Source organism: Cordyceps fumosorosea, assembly GCF_001636725.1.
Source record: "Cordyceps fumosorosea ARSEF 2679 chromosome Unknown scaffold_18, whole genome shotgun sequence".
In the NCBI taxonomy this organism is placed as follows: Eukaryota; Fungi; Ascomycota; class Sordariomycetes; order Hypocreales; family Cordycipitaceae; genus Cordyceps; species Cordyceps fumosorosea.
The window spans coordinates 537,806-559,578 of NW_017387318.1; the positions used below are offsets into that span (position 1 = coordinate 537,806).

Below are 21,773 nucleotides of genomic sequence, written 5' to 3' on the forward strand. Positions count from 1 at the left end.
TCCTTGCGGAAAAATCGAGTCAAGAATACTACCCTCCAAAACGAGGCAGAGTGTAGAAGGAAAACAATTACTACGTACAAACTTGCGGTCTGCATTGCTTGTCTCGCCCGCGTGTCCATCGCCCGGATTGTCAGGCCGGCACAGTGTCCGCCGCCAATTCAGCAACCAAGATCCACCGGCATTCCAGCCACGCCAGCGCGGCATGCCTTTCCTAGCAACATCGAACCCAGCTGCAACAACAACTTTGCGTCAACTGCGTCATGGCCTCTTACTACGATGCTGCATGTTGCAAAACTTGGCATCCCAAGCAGCGTCACCATCACTATCAGAATTCTCCTTACTGGAGCATATTCTCCTTCCCTTCTCTTTTTGTCTGCTCTAGACTTCCTGTCTGCGCTCTTACCTCTCGTCTCCACGTGCAATTTTAAAAAATTTCCCCTATGCTCCCTCGTTTCGGCCGCTAGCAAAGCCTCTCTGTGTCCGAGGAACCAGCGCCGGGGTGGTGATGGCCCCCCTGCCTCCGTCACCCCCTGTATTTTCGGGACGAACTGCGAGAGCAAAACGCCCCACCTCGGAGCAGAATGGCCTCAGAGGCCAGTTGATCGTAATGCGTGCGTTTGTGCTGGCCTCGTTCCATGTATAAAATAAATATAAACAAATATAAATAAAAATCCATATACACGCCATCACAATTCTTTATTATTGCTATTATAGCTGCCATCACCATAGAACCATTGCATTACCTGATAGATATGGTAGCACTCCCAATATTCTTGACTGCGGATGCCTCCCTCCTGAGTCTTGACTCGTCGCCTGGCCTTTGCCCATATCCCTGACCAGCTGGGCTGGTGTTGCAGCGCCACTTTCACACTGCCACATCAATACAGCTGGCAAGCCTCCACCTGGCACCTGGCACCTGGCACTTTCAATGCCTGGCCAAACATTATTGCAAAGTACTGCCAGCTGGCAACAACTCCCAGCCGCCAGCCCGTTTGCTTGGCTTTCATTCTCATCCCGTTGAACTCCAGCATCTGAGCTCAACTTAGTAGTTACCATTCATGCAGTCTCATTTTTGCCATCCTCCCTTCTTCTCGTCCAGCCCACCCTCTTCTTCAACGCCTCGACGCCACCATCCTGCAGCACCATCCATCAACCCTCGGCTCGCCAGACCCGACTGGCTGGGCGCTGTGGCTACCAAATTGGCTCCAGACGACGTCCCCTGTTCCGAACGCACTCAATCGCAGCCAATATTTTCGAACCCGCTAACCACCCCTCTGATCCTCGTGATACTTCCTTGATACGGATATCACTTTCTCGGTGCTGCACCACAGCTAACCATTGCCAGACAACCATACACCATCGTCTCCGTCTTCATTTATGAACTAATCCTCCAAACACTTTGACATGCGCCTGTGAGCTACATGCTCCCATTCCAAGGCTAGTAAAAGCCTGTCGTCGTCATGGCTGCGCTCCCACCATACCTCGAGTCATCAATCTCGCACCAGAGAACCAAGGTGAAAAAGATGGGGTCGCGAGATTCGTCAGAGTGGAGAGTAAAGTCTTTGGTGGCTGTCGATCCGTCCCTGCAACCACGCACAGGACAACAACGTATCGGCTGCACATCTGTTAGTGATGAAAGAGTTGTCTCCGTGTGGACTGTGGGCCACAATTGTTGCTTTGATCGCCAGCGTCCGACCTAACGATGCTAGTCCACGACCTCGGAACTGATAGGCCGCCAGGATCTTGCATCCTTCGCGTCAGGCTTGGCGTGGAAAGGCTCCAAACCTTGTTCATGCAGAAGCAGCCAGCACTCATCAACTTCGGTTGATCATGACATCACCACATCTTTGGGCTTTGTTTTCTGTCCGAAACCGACTGCTCAAGGTCCGTACCTGTTCCGTCCCTTCTTCGGCTACATGGGCACTTAGACGGGTCTAGCTCTGTTGGTGATTCGTTTACGTTTTCCTCAAGCTTATTGCCTTGCCTCACTAGCTCTAACCCGAGATTGCTCGAGGCACAAGAGGCGCCCTCAACCCCTCTTGGAACAGCTACCAACCAAATCAGTATACGATTCACTCAGTCGCACAGCAATAGGACAACGCGAAATGCTTATTACAAGCTAGCCATATCTCTAGATCTACCTATACGTGGAACTCTACCGCATGTGTATGTTGCCATCTAATGAACCGCCTCAGCCTACTTATGGTGCCGCCCGCCTCTTAATCATGCCGTTATGTGGTGTGTCAAACAACATAAACGAGCCCAGGTCTTCAAATCCAGCTGCCTGGTATAGCGGAATTCCAGCCGGCGTTGCAATCAAATATACGTCCCTGTTCTGCTTCTGTGCCTTATCCAAGCCCCAATTAAGCAACATCTTGCCGATTCCTCTGCGTTGATGTCCTGGGTCGACCCCCAGGTAGTCAAGATCTGCTCCTCGTCAGTCACCGCCTCATTCACCAGCAGCAGACACTTCGTCGAGCACTTACACCACATGTGCTTGGAGCCGTCCTTGCCGAGAAAGTCTATCGTCGCCACCTCGCTCGCCCGCCGCAACTCCCGGAACGCATCCTCATCCAGCGTCTCGCACGGCACGACGCTTTTAGTCATAGACTCGCCCGCCTGGCCCTCGGGCAGCGGCTCCTCCCACATAGAGAAGCCAACGACCTGACCGTCGAGCGCGTCGTCCGTCACCACCATTAGCAGGATGCGCTCCGTCTGCATTTTGATTCCCTTGCGCGTGCGCCGCCACGCGATGGCAGGGTCCTCAGGCGCAGGCACCGCCGGCCGCAGCCTCTTCGGAAAGAGGTTCCGAGCGATGGCATCAGTGGCAGGGTCAAACGCAGCTCTGGCTAGACGTGCGATGGCGTCTGTGTCGGCCTCGGTGGCCACTCGCATTTGTAGAGGCATTATCTTCTCAGAAATCTTGGGTACAGCGCAATTCTGGATGCTTATCCTGTGAACGATGTCTACTTTTGGGGGTGGGATGACGCAAGGGCACCTGGCTCTTAACTAACTGAGGGCTCCAGCTCCAAATCGAGTCACTCGTTTGGGCGCGCCCTCCAGAGTGGAGACGACAGGCGGGCGCAGTGATCGTCTGTTGGTGTACAGGCAATGCAGGATGAAAATAATCATCGTCCCCTTGGCTCTAAGCGGTGGGTTTTTATCCATCTCTTGCTACGGAGGACTTTTCGTACTACCATGCATCAAGTACATGCATCTCAAGCGGTCTCGGATACCAATGCCGTCGCCCAGAGAAGCGACGGAGCAACGACATACAGTCACAAATGTTCTGCACTTGCGAGATAAAGGCAGCTGAAGAACCGCGCAAAAAAAATAAGATTATTCATTTGAATTATGATGTGCTTGTGGTGCTCGTTGACACATGTCTCATCGCGTAGCTGCGCCCTTCTTGATACCCGCCAGCCAATTCGCATCTTGTTTGCCGAGGGCTGCCAAGTAGTTGATCAGATTAATGGCGAGAGGCTCCAATGAGATACCAAAGGCAAGCGGGTTGAGGGTGTCGTCGAGAACAGTCTTGCTCGTGCACCCAGAAGCAATCTTGTTAGCAAACACATCGTCGGCAAACTGGAGAGCATCCGGAAGACCCAGCACGGCGGTCGTGATATGGCCGCCATTTCCGTACTCGACAAATTTGATGGTGGCGCCATCCGCGCACCACGTGTCACGGGTTTTGGCCGCGGGGACGTATGGAACGAGCTCGTCGGGCTTGGCATGGAACATGAGAAAAGGCGCGGCCGGCTTCTGCGCCTTGTCGACGCCCAGCGTGTTGTCCTGCAGGACGGAGAGCAGCGTCGGGTTCGTGAGCACGCTCTTGCCGAGGCTCTGGTACTTGGTGTCGTACAGAGACTGGAACGGGAAATTGAGGAGGTTCGGCACCATGCACTGGGTGTTGGCGAAATCAAACACCTTTTGAAGCGCCGGCGTGGCGATGCTGTCCAGTAAAGGCTTTAGGGTCGCCCCGTAGGCGGACGGCTTCTGGAGACCGGCGAGCGAGATCGCCTCGAAGCCGCTCAGGAGGTTGCCGTCGATATACTCGAAGATGTACGTCAGGTTGGCCGGGATGCCGCCCGCGGACCAGCCCTTGACCGGCAGCTCGGGGGCGTAGACGGGATGCAGCGCCGCCGCCCACGCGGTCGCGAGGCCGCCGCCCGAGTATCCGGCACCGACGATGGCCGGCGTCTTGGTGGAGAGGCCCAGGGTGGCGCCAAAGTTGGACACGGCGCGCATGCTGTCGAGGACGCCCATGCCGGAGAGCCGGCCTGCGGTGAAGGCCGCGTCCGGGCCCTCGTAGTCGGGCGACGAGACGATGTAGCCCTTAAGGACGTAGAGCTGGATGATGAGCTGCTCGATGCCGTTGGTGGTGAAGATGGAAGGCAGGACGTTGGACCCAAGGCGGTACGTGTAGCTGGGGTCGCACTGCGTAGCGGAGCTGTCGTAGGCGGTGTTCCAGACAACGAAGCGGTCCTTCTTAGCGAGGGCGGGCTTGAAGACGGTGGTGACGGAGGCGATGGCGGAGCCGTCGATAGCGGTGGTGCGGTACAGGATCTGATAGGTGGCGACGGGGTTGGGGATGAGGCCGAAGAAGGACGAGACGACCTTGCGGGAGCGGAGGACGGCGCCGGGACTGGCCGACTCGAAGCCCGCGGGCGGCACGTAGAAGGGGTCCTGGGCAGGGACGGGGATCAGGTCCCGGGCGGTTTCAACGGCCCGGCCTTGGGCAGTCTCAATGGCCCGGCCATGGGCCGAGTGGAGGAAGGTAGACAGGAGAAGGGTGGCGCGAGCCACGGACCAGAGGGTAACCTGCATCGTTGGGGATTGGCTTCGTGTGAGCCTTGGTCATCCTCGTTGCAAGTCCTGAACCGCATTGAAGCTGGGGCCGCCGTGAGGTTTAAATGAACTTATGAAAACCCAAGATCAGCTCGCCCTCATCCAGGGACGAGGCCAAGCCCGAGGCCAATGTACACCGGCCGCGGAGCATGATGAAAGAATGTAGGCTCCGGGCCCGGTCCAAAAAGGGCAGACGGAGCTGAAAGCCGTGATGCCGTTGAAATTCTTCTGGGCCGTACGACCGCTAATAAGCTGACAGAGCTCGCAAAGTCCTCCCTTGTGTGGTGAAAGGCCCGTGTTCTCCTGCTAACTCCGTCGTCGTGCTGGGGAGCGCTCCACCGCACGCGGACCATTTTTCTGGGGTAGAGATGAGTTCGACGTCGAACGACGATCAGTTGTGGCGCAGTTCACCGCCGAACAGCGCAAAAAGGGTCGAGGTTCGACGTCGAACAGCAGAATTGGCCCTGGCACGCACGTCTACGCCCGAGAAGCGCAAACATTTGACAGGAGCATTTGACAGACTTCTCCGCACGAAAGATGCGGAGGTGCAGAGAGATGCACTAGATAAATTGCATGCAACAATGAATGGGGTCAGGTATTCAGCATCCCGAGGCGTTCAAAGTGAAATGTGAAAGCTTCTCCACCACAATCCTGGACAAGTGGGCGGGACGCTATTGTAATAACGCGGGGGTTATTATTCTCTATTGCTATGCATGCTCTGGGAGATGCGCGCAGCTTATCTAATAAGAGGCAGGGCAAAGAACAAGACGACAGGCCGTGGTGGACGTCTTCAAAAATTTCTTCGTAGAGGAGCGGCGATTGACTGGAGGATCACTGTCATTGCACCGCCTCCATTTTCAGCCACGGCGCAGCACATCGACCAACAGGTCAGGTCGGGTACAGGCGAACGGATCGAGGTTCGCCCCGAGAGGGGGGTTAGAAATGTGTGGAATTAGGTAAAAACAGATCTGGAGGCCACAAAGACTGAGATTTTCAGATGACTAAATCTCCACATTGAATAGTACAAGGATACATAGTGATGGCAGACAAGCCCTAATACTCAGAAACCTGGTGTCACAGCCTGTTCTATGAGAATTTGTGACGAGATCGAGCTGCTTAGCTCTTTTGTTCGTTGATATACTGGAGAGCGACTGCGGCAAGTTTCGAATTTTTTTTTTTCGGATTATTGTTAAGCTGCGCAGAGGATAGTGGCAGAGGCGCCAAGGAAGATATGCAACCTCTACACAAACAACTACCCTATACTTGTTCGCACATCCAGCTACCTGAACAGATGGCAGGCTGTATGCGTTTATACAAGTATGAATTACACGTAATTTATCATGACACCTTCCTCATTCGTCAATCTGGTACGGCGGTAACTAGCCGTTGAAGATTCTACTAAATTACCAGCTAACGTTACCAGTCATTAGCATTTACCAGTATGTGGCGTGTTTAACGTTTCGTCGTTAATGTCCCGGCTGCAACGGGTCCTAGCATCACCAGCTTAGCTACGAAGCAATGTTGTTTCCTTTTTCTCTGTTGGCGAGCATTTCCAAGCCTTTTGTACTTGTTTTTTTTTCTTTCTGTTTATATTTTATACAGGTTTTCCCTCACCGTCCAAGCGCGACACGGATAACATCCAGAACTAGACACGTAAAATCGCGAATAAGCGCGTGCCAGCTCTCCACACCACCACACCCACACCATTGTGATGGTGGCATCTCCGTGGCAACCACCGTAACCAAAACATACCCACCCCCCCAATCATTCACCACCAACCCAGCCCAGGGAGAAGCTTTGTAGACAATAGGACCGTTCTCGAACCCCCAGAGCCTCGCTTCGAGGGGTCCATTGTTGCCAACTAAACTAGAACAGACCCAAGTCGCTCACCTGCCGCGAATAGGATGCAGCGCCACCCCGTTTTATACCAGAAACCTTGACTGCAAAGTGGTCAGTTGCCAGATTCTATTTGCCCATCTTGATAAGCCCGCATGCGACATGCATACGCACCCCCTCCTCCTCCCGTTGCCAGTCGTTACCGGGATCCCCGCTTCCTTGCTCGGGATATTAGACTGCGGACCGGCGAGACAAGTCGTTGGGCCTCAATTCGCCCTGCTTTGCAAGTAACTTCTCTACGCTCTCCCTCGACAGATCTTTTCCACTGCGTATCATCTTTCCCGAGGCAAGGAGGTTTGACGGCAGGCGACGTTGTCGAGTGTTTCCCCGTCGTTGTGCTTCCGCTTGTCTCGTTGCTTTTTTGACAGGCTCGTCGCACAGCTCGCTGCTTCCCTGGTGGCTGGTCATACGTGGTCTGGTATATCCCGGATCTACGGAAAACAAGAGAACGAGCCCAAGAGAAACGAAGTGCCGTCTCCAGCATGATGGTTTAGGCAGACGACTGCAGACGAAACAATACGAACCTCCCCCCCCTTCTACCCTATAAGTACGCATACGATCGTACATCCGACGATATCACACAGATGGCTAAATCGCCACGGCGTACCGACGCTGTGCGACGGCCTATACGGCGGACGACCCTGGCAGCCTTGGTCGTCGCGGCCTCGGCATCGACGACCGTCGCCGCGCACCAGTTTCCCTACGTGCCGACGCAGATCCTCACGCCGTCATGCTTCAGCAAGTCGTCGTGCCACGGCGCCGGTCAGACGTACATGTTCAAGCAAGCCGACGATGGCAGCGTGCAGTTCCTCTCCTTCGACTACAACGACAAGCTCAACGCCGACCTCAGCCCCAAGGTGCTCTCCAGCCAGCTACCCTTTCTCAGCGACGCCGCCCCCGGCACCGCCTTTGGCGCGGTCCGCACCGCCAACGGCTCTGTGCTCGTCTACGCCGGCGTCTGCGGCGGTGACGCCGGCGCCGTCTGGTCCTACGATGACACTAAGGATGGTGGCGGCGCGACTGTCGGCGGCGGCGCCTGGACGAAGCGCAGCACTCGCAACACGGCCCAGGGCACGAGCCCGGGCGGCGCGCCCTTCTTCCTGGGCGGCACGCTGGCCTTCTCCGCCAAGCTGGCGCCCGTCATGGACCAGCCTACGCTGTACAGCTACGGCGGCATGTGCGAGGCGCCAAGCACGGATGCGCAGAAGTGGCAGGCGGGCGCCAACTACACCAAGATGATGGTGAGCCTGACGCCGGAGAGCGGCGACGCGCAGACGGGATACGACGCGTCCATTGCGTCAACGGCCGGCCCGCGCTCGCCGTTTGCCGGATTCACGCTGACGCCGCAGCCGCCGTCCATCACCAACATATCCGGCACGATAACGCAAAAGATGACGTACATCCTGCTCGGCGGGCACACACAGCAGGCGTTCATCAATATGAGCACGGCGGCGGTGTGGAGCCTTCCGGAGCAGGCGTGGTCGTACATTGACATCAAACAGCCCGTGAGCAAGACGGCTAACACGGAACTGGTCCGCAGCGGCGGTGGGAATAGCAGGAGGGACGACGGCGACGTTGTGCCGGAGGTGACGAGCCGGTCCGGGCACACGGCGATTCTCAGCCAGGACGGCAGCGAGGTGGTGGTGATGGGCGGCTGGGTGGGCGACGTGAACACGGCTGCGGAGCCGCAGCTGGCGGTGCTCAAGATGAGCCAGACGTACAACTCGTGGATGTGGGCGGTGCCGGAGGCGCAGCCGGCAGGGGACGGCATCTACGGACACGGATCGGCCTTGCTGCCCGGAAACATCATGATGGTGTATGGCGGCTGGACGATCAACTCGAGTGCTGGCTCGTCGGCGAGCAAAAGAGCCGCGCCGTACACGGCAAGGTTTCTCAACCTAACCTCGATGGAGTGGACGCAGGAGTACAAGCGACCGCCCCCTAGCCCGAACGATCCTGATGCGCCTAGCATCGGATCGAATGGCCAGGGAGAAGGCAGCCGCTCCCGACGACTCGGCCTGGGCCTGGGCCTGGGTCTTGGTCTTGGCCTGCTGCTGTTGATTGGCGCGATTGCCTTGTTCTGTTGCCTCCGACAGCGTAAGCAGCGCAACGAGCGCAGACGTGATGACGCTGCGCGAGCCATGGCGCGGGATGCCGAATTCTTCAACGACCGCGACGACGTCTTGGATCCGCCAGCTGGCTATGGTCAATGGGGATGGTTCGGCCAGCGCGACAACAACGTTGACTATAATCAGAACAATCGCCAACAGATGTACAGCGAAAAGTCCCACGGAGGATACGAGAGCCTGCTTATGAGTGGCGGCTCCGGCGAGCAAAGTCCCATCACAAGAAAACCCGTCAGCGGTCAGCTTCGTGGTGGTTATGTGCCCTACCTGCCGTCGCCTGACGGGCGCATGTCCAACTTTGCCTCGCCCCCTGGACAGATTCACCCGATCTTGGAGGACGACGAGGATGAGGATAGTTTCCGCGAAAAGGAGCTGCTGACGCCGTCGTCAGAGGGGCATACGGATCCCTTCCAGAACCCGCCCGGCACGGGTCACTATGCTGCGGCGGCCGGTATCGGGGCTGCGGCGGGCGCGGCGGCCATTTACGCGATTCCCCGTCGTGGCACGCCAAGCCCGGAACGGCCGGACCCGGAGGTGCAGGAGTGGTCTTCGGAAGCGGATGGCGGTGCCGAAGCGCTGCTCACGAGACATGCCCGGAACCGCGCCGGCCGAAGCTCGCCGACCCGTAGCGGCGATTGGCACCACCTATCGGCCTACCACGACGACGACTCGCGAAGCGGCTCCAACCTGTCCGAGTCGACGCGGAGTGCCGCGGACAGCCTGCTCGCCGGCGCTGGCGTGTACCATAAGAAGGCTGCCAGCTCCTCGTCGGGCAGCTACCGCACGGCCAAGTCTGGCTTCGGCACGCTCCAAGCCGAGGCGCCCGGTCTCCTCCGCGGCGGTAGCGGCTATGACGAGTACGACCACATTCCCGTCCCGGGGTCACCGTCCAAGAACAAAGCTCGGAGGACGTGGCTGGGCTCCCTGCGGCGCGTCTTCTCCGGGTCCGAGTCCACGCCGTCGCCGGACTCGTCGATGCGCGAGGAGAGCCCGCGCCGACCGTCCCTGGAGCGCGGGAGCGCCGACTACGAGGCACCGCTGGCCGGCGTCAGCGGCGAGATCCTGCGAAGGAAGCAGGGCCGCCGCGGCTGGAACCTGAGCGACCCTCCGGCGCAAGTCGACCGTGACGGGGCGACCGATCTGGACGGCGGCAGCAAGCGTCGTCGCGTGAGCGGTGCGGCGGAGCCGGAGGCCGAGACCGACTGGGACATTGAACGCGCGGTGGAACAGCGCCTGGTGCAGGTCATGTTCACGGTGCCCAAGGAACGGCTGCGGGTGGTGAATGCTGCAGATAACGACAACGACGAGGAAGATGAGGACGTGCCGCCGCCGCTGGCGATCAGCAAGACAAAGCCGAAGCCCAGCGCGCTGGTGCTGGAGCCGCCGCCGCGCGTCCACGAGCCGCACTCGGCCGAGGTGCTGGACTCGGTGAGCCAGCTGTCCTCGAGCGGCTCCGAGCGCCCGCAGACGGTGATGGCGCCACCGGCCTCCTTCCTCCAGGACCCGGGCAGCCAGGCGTCGCCGTTCATCACGCCGTCGCTGCGCAGCCTGACACCCGTGACCACGTACGGGGGGAAGCGCTCGGGGGAGCACCACGACGATGACCGGGAAGCGATGCTGCGGATGAGTCGGCAGGGCGCGCTGGCGGAGCACGGCGTCGGCGACAGGAGGTCGGCGGCGGTGTACGGCACGGCGGAGGCGGTGACGATGGAGCGGGCGCGTGCCAAGTCGAGGGTGCTGCAGATGGTGGACTCGATCGAGAGTAGGGAGGGGAGCCCGGAGCGCAAGGAGTCACAGTCTCCAAAGGCGTGAATTTTGTAGTGTGTGCGTTTGCATCTTGCTTGAATTGGCCTGGAGTTCTTTTGCTTGGTTCTGTATTTTTTGATTTTCTTTTTGGATAGTCATTGGCCAGAGAGATCTTTCAAGGAGCTGCTATGGGACATATATGAGGCCATGTTATACAAAGTCATGTCTGATGTAAAACAAAGCCGAAACGTTTACGGGATATCGATTCGAGTACATAGGTTTTTTTTTTTTTTTGCCATTTCTCTTCTTTAGGTTACAATAGTATGAAAATAAACATCTCCTTAAAAGGTTGACGTTCCCCTTGTGATTAGTGTCGTGATGAGTTGGCTTTAGTTTGAGCGTATACCTCTCCGGCGGCCGTGATTACGCGGCCGCTCCGGGTTGTGATGATCCGCGATGGCGCTTCAGGCTTGCTTGGGTTTGGTGTCCGGGGTCGCGGCGCGTTACTTGCGCGGCGTAGCGACAGCCCTCCGCTTCGGAGGAGGCTCTGGATTGTCGCCGCCATCATCGCTCGCCAGCAGCAGCAGCAGCAGCAGCAGCAGCAGCACCGGGACGCTTCTGCTGTCCGGCCCGAGGTGAACGCCGTGTTTCCCGGGCGCGGCCCGCTCACGAACCCGTCGTCTTGTCCCCATCTCGGCCGACCGTGCCGCCATCCACCGCAGCAGCGTCTCCTGGCTCTCGATACTGCCCCGCGCGATCCCGAGCCGGTGATGAGCGACGTTGTCAGGATCCTGGGAAGAATTTCAGCGAGGGGTCCCCCGTAAAGTCCGGATCCAGAAGCGGCGGGTAGGCTTGGTGGCTTGCTGCCCAACTGTTTTCCTTCCAGCAACCTCGCTCCTTGACCATCTTCTCCAGGCGCCGGAGCCGGAGGAGGAGGAGGAGGAGGAGGAGGAGGAGGTGGTGGTGGTGGTAAAACTCGAGCCGGTTGTCGCGCCTGCTCTGCCTCCTGTGGTTCGGCAGCAGCCTGGGCATCTCCTCGACGCCGTGCGCGCGCAGACGCTGGTGCACCAACTCGATAAACTGCTTGCGGTATTTTTGCCGGTCTCGGGCCTGCACCCAGCGGAACCTTTTCCAGTCGCGCAGCTGCGCGCCGAGCACGATGCCGTCGAAGTTCCAGTAGTCGACGATGCTCTTGGTATTCTGCGGGGGGCTCGGCGGTGATGTCCATGTTAGGTGGGTAGCATGGCGGGCAGCCCGTTGTTTTCTAGCTCGATGCGGTCTTCAGCGTCAATCTCTATCGCCAGCTGGCGTTTTTCCTCTTCAGCGATGGGCGGCGTTATTTCCCTGCAGGAGTTGGTCAACGGGTGGGCATGGTCAGGATTGTCAGGCTCAACAAACATCAGTCTGAGAGCTAAGGCGTCGTTGGCGGGCATCGCTGAATCTCCGTCCATGAGTACGGCCATGATGTCTTGGATTGCTCTGGAGGGCCAAGGCGAAGCAGATGAAGCTATTCGAACCCTTCCGAGAGTGTGACGTGGGTAGATGGTATGTAGCTAGAGTGTTTCTTGGGGAAGCAGCTGTCTGTAGTTAATGATGATGGAGGAGGAGGAAATCAACAAACAAGAATCAGGAGAGGGATAAAAGTCAAAAAGATGCCATGATACACACAGCACGTCCGTCTGGTACTAACAATAGGTACAAGGTACTACATAGTCTGTAACTTGCCAGGGCAACCGAGGTTGCCCAATGCAATAGTCGGGTTAGACAATAGCATTTTCCTAGCCGCAAGATGCCCAGAAGCAATGATGCGCCCACGACACAAAAGAAAAAGCCCTGGAAGCAATAATTTGGTGAGAGAGCAATGGGTGGCTTCACCGTGTCACTCCTGAGCCTCGTCTCGACAGTCGCGAAACCACATCACCAAGGCGTCCTAGTCTTCCTCACGGCGGATATCGAGGATGTTGATGGACTGGTACGCCTTCAACCCGCCTCTTGAAAGTTCTGGAAATGGCTTCAAATTCGGCACTGACAAAGACTCTGACCTTGTTCTTGGACGCTACGGTGATAAAGGACTCAGGCGATACCAGCATCACGGTCAACGAGCAGCTGCGAATCTGGCTACATGACCGCTACTCGACACACAGGACCGCGATTTCGCACGAGCAGAATAAGAACTTCTTCAACAAGGACGAGACATGGATTTTGGCTTCTGCGCCCGACACTCAAGCCTTGTTCTAGTCTGTTGACATTGAGGCGGGTAGCCTGATCTTCCGAGTCAAGTTTACGAACCACAAAGGCGGCGCCAGCAACAACTGGGCGATTACAAAAAGGCAGGGAAGCAGCAGTTTTTGGTCGACTTCCTAAGCGAGTAAGGTAATCAGCGTCAAGGATTTGACTTGGCAGTGAACTGATTTTCCTTGGTCCTCAAATCTTTCTTTAATTACTTCTCGCTTCTCCAGTCTTTCTAGCCTTGTCATTGATCGTCTTAATAATGGTTCTGCCCTAGTGACCGTATAATGCGAGCATTGTATTGGTAAGTGCTTCCGTGAATGGGATCTCGTGAATCGTAATTATTTGCTCTCAGTACGCATGTTGTAGCACGGGCATATTAAGCATATTAATATGCTGTAATTTCTACTCGGACGATGGTAGGGCGAGTCAGCGGAGCGGGGATGTTCGGCGAGACAGGCCGAGAATCTGTTACGAGGCAGGGCAAAAAAGAATATTCTGGATTCATGGTCGCGGCAGCAAACGTCTGGGACAGGGGCGGGAGAATACTTGTATGTCCTACCAGCACTCTGAATATTAATAAGTGGCTGTAGTGACGATAATGACGAAGATGATGGGTTAATGAGTACCCGTGCTCGGCCAATGTTGGCGAGAACAGGGAGATGCGTGGCTTATTCTTTCTGATTAACAAGAATATTCTCTTCGAACGATATACATCGGCCCTCCCGCAATGTCAGAAGTCAACGTTACGTGGGTATCCCGCCTCCTCTCAACCTTTTCCAGCCTCGCCTTACACCTTCGCCCCGGCTGTGCACCGCTGCCACCGCATCAGGTCATTACTTATGGAACCTCGTTGACATTGCGCATAATCTTCGCGGATCTTTCAGCATGATTAACGTTGGTCCGGTATCGCAGGGACCAAGCAAGATTGCATTACCTTCTTCCTGCGCCCGCTGCGGGCCCGAGTAATGAAAGCTGGGCAATGCGCGAGAGACTTGGCAGCTTCGACTTAGTCAGGGCGAGCTTTTCTCGATTTTTCTTTGTTGGGCTCCAGTATGAGGGCGCTTCTCGCTGGGTGACTGGCTCAAACGCGCAGAAACACATTACTGGGCTACAGCGAGTTGGTCGTGTTTCCAACTTGAGACGAAGCCAGACGTAGAGTCGCGCAGGTTACGAGTCATGGAAGCCGGACAGTCCGGGCTAAGCCTCACGGTCGAAGGGCTCAACTGTTGAATTGTAATGATATATATTCTTCAAGACGACCCGTCTTCAGTTTGTGTTTTCTTTTAGATACCATTGAATTAATCACTTGTGCCTTTCTTTCTTTGATTCTAGGCATCGCGACTGAGAGACTTATACACTCGTTCGTTTTAATAAGTGGCAATTTAATCGTCGTTGTATTTCAGCACTTTTGCTTTCTTATTCTTCTTCTCTACTACTCATTAATATCATTACCAAGAAAAAGATCAAGATGAGAATCTCCGTTGCCATCGCCGGCGCGGCCACGCTCGGCAGCACCGTCGTCTCCGCCCAGAAGGAGGCCAACGCCATCGGCATCCCGGCTCCCCAGGATCTGTTGAACCTCGTCGGAAATAACGTCGCCTTCGATGCCTGCCACAAGATCGACACCTCCGCCGACGGGCTCATCTGGCCCTGCGCCTCGGTACTCCGTACCCGCGTCCAGAAGTGCCCCCGGACGGTCGCCAACCCCGCGGAGCAGAAGGCCCAGCGCGACTGCCTTTGCGCCGAGCCCAGCTCCTACGTCGCCGACGAGGCGGCCTGCGCCGAGTGCAAGTTCCAGAACGGCCTTCAACCCCAGGTGCAGAAGAAGTACTGGGAGGCCTTCTTCAAGGAGGTCCAGACCGGCTACTGCGACAACAAGGAGGAGACGCGCAGCTACGAGAAGTTCTTCGATGACCTGAGAAACAAGATGGGCGACCCGCCCGCGGGTGGCTCCATCAACCAGCACCCGGGCAAGGTCATCGACCCGACCGTGTACTACAAGGACGCCGGCTTCGAGGTGCCCAAGGTCCAGGGCCCGGGCAAGTTCACCCCCGCGGCGGCCGCCGGCGAGGACGCGGTCAAGAACGTCACCGCCCCCGCTGTGGCTGCTGAGGAGCCCGCCGGTCACGTCCAGGTTCCCGTCTTCGTCGCCATCGAGATGCCCGCCAACGACACCAAGCCTGCGACCAGCACCGTCAGCACCACCTCCCGCCCGCCCTTCCAGAACGGCACCGCCATCGTGAGCGGCAAGCCGTCCACCCTCACCACCCTCACCTCGACCACCTCTGTCCTCTCCGCCACCCCTATTGCCCCCACGCCCGCCGTGCCCGCCGCACCGGGCGCCGGCTCCGACGGCGTGACCATCGTCATCAACGGCAAGGTGTGCAAGATCGTCGTCGTCTACGTCACCGTCGGCTGCTCGCCCGCGCAGGGCTCCTCCGGAAGCAGCATCACCATCAACTTCGACAACAAGGGCGTCGACACCCAGCAGCCCGTCTACGTCATCGGCAGCAACAAGCAGTTCGAGGAGATCAAGGAGGCCCTGCCCGACGCCGGCAAGGACGTCAACCTGGCCGATGAGGTCAACCAGATTGTCGGCGGCGAGGGCAAGCCCGTTGTCGTGGCGCCCTCCAAGCCCAGCGGCAACGGCGAGCAGCAGCGTCTCCCTCCCCCGATGCAGGAGAGCGTCAAGGTCCCCTCGTCTGGCAACAAGCCTTCCACCGGCAAGCCCGCCACCGGCAACAACGGCCGCCCGGGTGCTCAGCCTGCCCAGAACGCCGAGCAGGAGGAGTGTGTTGAGGTGCCCGCCGCTCCCCGCCGCTCCCGCCACTCCGCAGACCCCCTCCGGCAGCGAATCCAAGCCCGCCGCTCCCGGCGCCCCTGGCTCTTCCGGCGACAACTCCAACAAGCCCGCCGCCCCTGCTCCCGGTGCTCCCGGCCAGGACGGTTCCAAGACTCCCGCCCAGAACGGCAACAACGGCTCCTCCGCCCCCAGCAAGCCCGCCGAGACCTGCCCCCCGTGCCCGACCACCGCCGCCACCGCCCGCCCTGACGCCAAGGACATCTGCAAGAAGAAGTCTGACAAGGAGACGGAGTGCCTCGGCAAGGGCGACGTCGCCACGATTCAAGCGTGCCTGTGCTCTGGCAAGGGCTTCGAGGACAACCGCTTCTTCGACGATGCCATCATCTGCGCCCGCCGCTCGGGCAGCAACCCTGCCCAGGGCGAGTTCGAGGCGCAGATCTTCTTCGAGGTCAAGTTCCGCTACTGCGAGAAGAAGTCGGTCCCCAAGTTCGGCGACGCCTACGCCCAGGTGGATGCGGAGTGGCGGGAGGCTCGCCAGCCCCGCAAGGAGCTGAGCTAAATGGATGTCGCTTTATGGAAAACATATTAACGTAGCTACTTTTTTTTCTCTCTCCTGTCCTTACTTTGGTAAGGTTTTTTTATAGCTTCAATTATACAATTTCTTTTAATAAGTTGGTGCCAGGGACGCTACATTCGTACCAAGCAAGCGCGATCAATCCTACCATTAAGGTGGACAAGTGCATTGGCTTCCAGCTGTGCTCTGGGCGTCGGGATGGATGTGAACAAAGGCCAAGAGGCATGCATGATACATACACTCTCACCTGCATCTTCTGTAGAGAACTTTTGTCAAAAGAGTCGCATAGACTTGCAGTCTTGAGTGCTTGTTACCGCTACGAGGAGGCGAGTCTCGGGTTCGACCGGATTCTGTCAGCCGTGTCTGTCGGGCTGCCTCTTCGATGACGGCCGGTATACGATTCCGCACTCTTTAGTTCTCGTCTGTTTTCGTTTTGTCTCGGAAGAGGTCCGAACTTTTGTACCATCTAGCCACTTCTCAAGGCACAGAGGTCGGTGCTGTAGAGCACTAGACCATTTCCCTGTGATACGCACGAGGGCTGAACGACATCAACCTGCAGGACATTGGCTAGCTGAAATGAGAGCATTACACGACATTCCCATGCACCGTCTCAATGAATGTCACCCAAAGCCTCTATATTACTCGCCAAATACAACCCGGCTTGCATGAAATACTGGATGCGCCATGCATAGATGCCCGAAGAGTGGCGTTGAACACGTAAGGACGATGCCATCAAAGTGTCTTGCAAGATTCAAATATCTCGGACGGAATACTGCGAATGAGCGGTCAGTAGGAACGTGCAAGAGATGGGGAGAGTCTTATAGGCACCGTAGTCACAAAAGCAAGTCTTAAAACTCAGATATTAAATGCGTGCGCCTCACACCAGCGCCTCACACCATACATTCCCATCAGCATCACTCACATAACTTTTTTGTCAGCTAAGGAAACCATCTACACCTGACCCAACTGAAATTGATCGCAAGGCCTCCTAGCACCATGACCGACATCGCGCAACTCCCCATTGACAAGCCTTCCTTCAGGATCCCTCAGCACAATGAAATCCCAAATGAGGATGACATGGGGTTGAATGGCCTAGACAACATTTTGTATGTCAATATGGAGGGGCCTGGCCTCGGTGAAAGGTTCAGACAGCGCATGGGAGAGATCGAGCAAATGCTCGCTTTGACTCATCAGTTGGCTACAATTCACGCTGGTATCCAGGTGAGGAGGAGAAAAGAAGAAGGTCAGCTGCCGACCGATGATAGCGATGACTCCAGATGGAGGCGCGCCACCTACCGCGCCAGGGTCATGGAGGTCTATTTTAACGATGGCGTTTATCCATGGTGAGTGAACTTTTTTGCCAAGAAACAGATGTCACAGCGACGCTGACCGTTACCGTGAATCAGGATCTTCAGTCCTTCGTTCAACCCTGTTCAGAGGGAGATCGACGCTGACAGGAGCAGATTCCACTGGGAACTGCTCGCCGCTATGCTTGCTGGGATTGTACTTCCCCGGCCGCTGGCGGCTTCGAGCGAAGCCATCTTGGGCGCAATTTCGCAAAGCATTCAGAAGACAAACTTCACCAGCGAGAGAAGGGCATTCTGGAGCCTCCTTCAAGTATACACGTACGACGAGGTGCGCGATGACCTTCGGGTGTGTAAGTGCACACATGTTCCAGAATGTAGAGAACATTTGCTAACTGGCTCTAAAAAAAAGCGCTTCGCAACATTAACTATTCCTTGTCAAAGGAGATGCACACGACTATTAGGAACAAAAGTACTAAGAGCAGCGTCAAAGTCTTGTTCTCGTTTGAACAGACTGATTTCTCGTTCAATGAGAGAGCTTGGCAATCTATGAAGAGCGAAGTCGAACAATATGTTGGGTACACTAGAATTGGCAACATGCCGAACCCGCCTAGTGTTCCAGTCTGATTGCAGTCAATTCTATCAAACGCAAGTACAATATTTTAAGCAATCTGGTGCCAAAGGCGGTCAATTCGTGCAAAGTAGATGCCCAGCCGCGTAACAGGTAACTAAAAGTGCATACCCAACCAGCTGAAAAGCAGCCATCTGCTTTCTTCCAAAAATCGTCTGGTAGTGAGACCATCAGCTAGTTAGTTAGTCAGTGAGCTACTAATTATAGATCGGCGATAGCCGTAGACCATTGTTTTACTTGAGTCGACTCAGGTCCAGGCTAGCAACATTCCATCGCAGGCCTATCATTTTCACAGCTTATTTCAAACAATCTTCTGACACTTTATCAATCAATAGGTATCAACATGAATCTGTCTGCCATTTTCTTTTCCGAGCCGAGCTGACATCTCTGTCCTGTCACAGCCCCCCTGCAAGTACCTCTGATCAGCCAGGCCTAGCCCCACAACCTATGTACATCATCTTCAAAGCCCCCTTGCTGCTCGTGCCTCAAATATTCCATTCCCAATTCTCGACACAAACCAAACGCAAGTTCCTTCTTCCCAGTTTCATCGCTTCCCCATCTATATCATTACTGAAAACATCGACACGATGGCATTAATTTCCCCGCTCGAAATACAGGAGCCGCCCGGGCACCCGCGGCAGCCCATCCGCAACCACCTCCTCCTCGCCGTTGGCCTCGCCATGTCCGTCCTCTACTTCTGGGGTCCCTTCGCCGTCATGGCCCTCGAGGGCACCCTTCCGCCCCGCGAGCTCGTCAGCCTCGTCACCGCCGTCATCTCGCTCGTCTTCTTCCTCCAGGTCTTTCTGCTCTACCGACTCGTCTCCGAGACTCGCGCCTGTCCGGCCGTCACCGATCCCGTCGACGCCTTCTTCCACGAGACACGCGCCGGCAGCGTCGTCTTGCTGTGCCTCTGCGTGCCCTGGTGCGTCATGGCGGCATTTGGCCTCGTCCTGTCCGTCCCTGCGGCGGCAGAGTCGCTCTTTCGGCATCGTGACCGCGAAAACATCGGCCGTTTGCTGGGACTCGTCTTTTCCTTCATCATGGCGACAACACCGCTGGCACTCGCCACCGGCCTCTGGTGGGCGTCACGCACAGCCGGGAGAGCCTTGTGTCGTGCTCTCATGGCCGATGCGGGCCGTGGCCAGTACCAGGGCGTACCGCTCGGACTGGACGAGCAACGATCGGACGAGCAGCGGTTTCAGACAGGCAGGCGAGCCGATGGTGACTCAACAGGCAAGGTGACGACCATTTTTGGCGTCCTTCCAGCCCCTTCCTGGTCGTCGTGGTAGTCGAACCGTTGCCGCCACGTCAAGCTATCTAGTTAGCGTTGGAGGGATCGCAAATCCACAGAAATTCAACGTCTTCTAAAGCTGGGGACTTGTCCACTTATCGTACCATACGATCAACGTTATCTACTGGTTACATCTGCATATGATTTTTCGTCCATCGGAATCACCTCAAATGTCGCACGCAACCACACCATACCTCCCCATCACCAGTCGTGCGCTGTTGGTAGCGGGGATTCTCCTCATCGCCGCGGCGATCACGCCCTCCACCGTCGACTATTGGATATCCAAGAACCTGGCCAGTCAGCAAAGGACAACTCTATTGTGCTCGTTAGAGAGAGCTTTGTACTCTTGCTTGAGGAATATCTCTGCTACGACCTGCTCTCATGGTCGAGGGCCTACCCGCACCTCACAGACGTTCCTGGTTCCAAGCTCCTAACAACCCGCTCGGGCACATGTTTCTAAGCAGACTCGCCTTCTGTGCCTGGGCACTTGCGGGGATGTGACGTGGGATGACTTGCTTCGCAGGCGAGCGGTTTCGGGGCCCTCTTGTTCATCGTCATGGCAGGTCGAGCGGTGAAGGATATTTCCGGATGGTTGGGTGAGGTCTAGGGATGCAAATTTTGTCAAAATTCCAGAGCTACTCGCTTTTCGTTCCATTTCTTTTCATTTCCCTTCAATCATGCCATATCCAAACGCCATCGCATAACATTGCCCTTGTTTGGGCGGTATCGCGCAAGTTTACTCTTTAACCCGGCTATCCCAAGCACCGATGCAACAACCAAGGGCTACGACCGTGGCGGTTGCCATCCTTTGCCCTCAAACGACGCGCAAACAGACAAGATACACTTTTAATTACACATATTTGCCCGTGCCCTAAATAGTGAAAATGGAATAACGTTGCGCCGCGCTGATGACCAAGCAAGTTTCCCTTGACACTCGAGGGACGCACGCTGGTAAACCACATACCGCCCATAACCATAACCAATCTATGTACCTCGTCTCGCATTAGGTACTCAGGTCAGCTTTTTCCTTGCTACTAAAACAGTAATATTTGCAGTCGCGCTCAAGGTGGTCGTCGGTGTAAAACCACGCCACCTCTATCAAGTCTCCCGGCGGGAGCGTGTGTGCCTATGTTGACCGCATCAGCTGGAACTTGCCCTGGTCTGCTCCCCCCTACTCCCCCCCTAACGGAATACGGCGGGGCATTTTACCTCTTCGGGCGACAAGCCCACGGTGTCGCGCCCATCCTCGACCTCGATGTGCCCCGGGTAGCCGTCTCCCGGGTACAGGCAGAGCCCAAAGTGCGCCTCGGCGCTGTGCTCCCGCAGCACCGCCGCGAACTCCTTGACGAATGCCTGGAGGCGGTCGCCGCCCCAGTCGACGGGGGCGGCCTCGAGGGAGAACTCGACGGGGATGACGTGGCCGTCGGCGACGTCGAGACGCCAGACGGCGGGAACGCCGAGCTGGCGCGGGGCCGGGCTCTTGGTGCCGCTCAGCGCGGTCATGCTCTCGCCGGCGCCGAGTGGGGGCGCGCCGGTGTGGTGGTGGTGCCGGTGGAGGAGGGCGAGGCCGAGGTTGGCCTGGACGGCGTGCCGACGGAACAGGTCCGGCATGAGCTGTCGCGTGAGGAGGTCGCCGTGGCAGGCGCGGTAGGCGGCGGCGGCGGAGGCGACGTTGGGGAGAGAGTTGTAGGCGTCGGTGGAATACTCGACGGTCTGGACGGGCCGGTCCATTGTGGAAGGGTGGCGAAAGTGAAATAAGAGAGAGAAAAAAGGAGCAAACGAGAGACGGGGAAAGAATTAAGAGGAAAGAGAGAGGTTTCGCGATGTTGGGGTTGGGTGTCTAACCAACCAACCCAACCCGTAGGGCAAGGCCGGGGGGGTGGGGAGCGTCAGAGGGCAAGCTTTATATCGGACATATGCACAGTCCGTCCTGTGTGTCCTGCGTGAGCTGCGTGCAACAGAACCTTTCCCCTCCTCTTCCTCCTCCTGCTCCTCCTACATCTGCCCCCCCCCCCCCCCCGTGCGCTGCAGCCTGCTGAGGTTGCCCGAGTTGGCAGCCTGCAGGTAACCCAGGTCACTCCTGGGGAAAAGCAAGGCTTCTTAGCTGACTTCTACGACCACTGCTGTGGTTGGCGCCTTACCCCCTTTCCCGCCTCATCGCACGCCCAGGCTACCCCAACGCTGATCCTTTCATCTGAAGTGGGGGAAAAATCGGTTAAAGAAGGATCTGGCGGTTAATCATCAGTTGCGCACAGGCTGGTAACTAAAAGTTGGCGCTGGGCAAACATGGCAAAACGAAAGGGGGTGAATGTGAAAGGGGGG

The 21,773-nt window shown here is 56.9% G+C and overlaps 8 protein-coding genes across 8 annotated transcripts; 4 read left to right on the forward strand and 4 right to left on the reverse strand.

The window, feature by feature from the left end:
- Window positions 1-2,200: 2,200 nt before the first annotated feature.
- ISF_06853 (Acyl-CoA N-acyltransferase) lies at window positions 2,201-2,907 on the reverse strand (the record flags this gene model as incomplete). The annotated part of the gene is made up of 2 exons (XM_018850457.1): window positions 2,201-2,427; window positions 2,487-2,907. The coding sequence occupies 2 exons, from the start codon at window positions 2,905-2,907 to the stop codon at window positions 2,201-2,203; spliced, it is 648 nt and encodes a 215-aa protein (XP_018702497.1).
- A 480-nt stretch (window positions 2,908-3,387) lies between these two features.
- On the reverse strand, window positions 3,388-4,827 carry ISF_06854 (Lipase, secreted; the record flags this gene model as incomplete). Its single annotated transcript, XM_018850458.1, has 1 exon — window positions 3,388-4,827. One exon carries the CDS (start codon window positions 4,825-4,827, stop codon window positions 3,388-3,390), a length of 1,440 nt encoding a protein of 479 aa, XP_018702498.1.
- Window positions 4,828-7,328: 2,501 nt separating this feature from the next.
- On the forward strand, window positions 7,329-10,682 carry ISF_06855 (Galactose oxidase/kelch, beta-propeller; the record flags this gene model as incomplete). Its single annotated transcript, XM_018850459.1, has 1 exon — window positions 7,329-10,682. One exon carries the CDS (start codon window positions 7,329-7,331, stop codon window positions 10,680-10,682), a length of 3,354 nt encoding a protein of 1,117 aa, XP_018702499.1.
- Window positions 10,683-11,180: 498 nt separating this feature from the next.
- ISF_06856 (hypothetical protein) lies at window positions 11,181-11,844 on the reverse strand (the record flags this gene model as incomplete). Its single annotated transcript, XM_018850460.1, has 2 exons — window positions 11,181-11,237; window positions 11,287-11,844. 2 exons carry the CDS (start codon window positions 11,842-11,844, stop codon window positions 11,181-11,183), a joined length of 615 nt encoding a protein of 204 aa, XP_018702500.1.
- A 633-nt stretch (window positions 11,845-12,477) lies between these two features.
- Window positions 12,478-12,854, forward strand: ISF_06857 (hypothetical protein; the record flags this gene model as incomplete). Its single annotated transcript, XM_018850461.1, has 2 exons — window positions 12,478-12,588; window positions 12,687-12,854. 2 exons carry the CDS (start codon window positions 12,478-12,480, stop codon window positions 12,852-12,854), a joined length of 279 nt encoding a protein of 92 aa, XP_018702501.1.
- A 1,462-nt stretch (window positions 12,855-14,316) lies between these two features.
- Window positions 14,317-16,210, forward strand: ISF_06858 (hypothetical protein; the record flags this gene model as incomplete). The annotated part of the gene is made up of 2 exons (XM_018850462.1): window positions 14,317-15,638; window positions 15,700-16,210. The coding sequence occupies 2 exons, from the start codon at window positions 14,317-14,319 to the stop codon at window positions 16,208-16,210; spliced, it is 1,833 nt and encodes a 610-aa protein (XP_018702502.1).
- A 1,011-nt stretch (window positions 16,211-17,221) lies between these two features.
- ISF_06859 (hypothetical protein) lies at window positions 17,222-19,449 on the forward strand (the record flags this gene model as incomplete). The annotated part of the gene is made up of 3 exons (XM_018850463.1): window positions 17,222-17,568; window positions 17,632-17,882; window positions 18,689-19,449. 3 exons carry the CDS (start codon window positions 17,222-17,224, stop codon window positions 19,447-19,449), a joined length of 1,359 nt encoding a protein of 452 aa, XP_018702503.1.
- A 1,184-nt stretch (window positions 19,450-20,633) lies between these two features.
- ISF_06860 (hypothetical protein) lies at window positions 20,634-21,182 on the reverse strand (the record flags this gene model as incomplete). Its single annotated transcript, XM_018850464.1, has 1 exon — window positions 20,634-21,182. The coding sequence occupies one exon, from the start codon at window positions 21,180-21,182 to the stop codon at window positions 20,634-20,636; it is 549 nt and encodes a 182-aa protein (XP_018702504.1).
- Window positions 21,183-21,773: the final 591 nt, after the last annotated feature.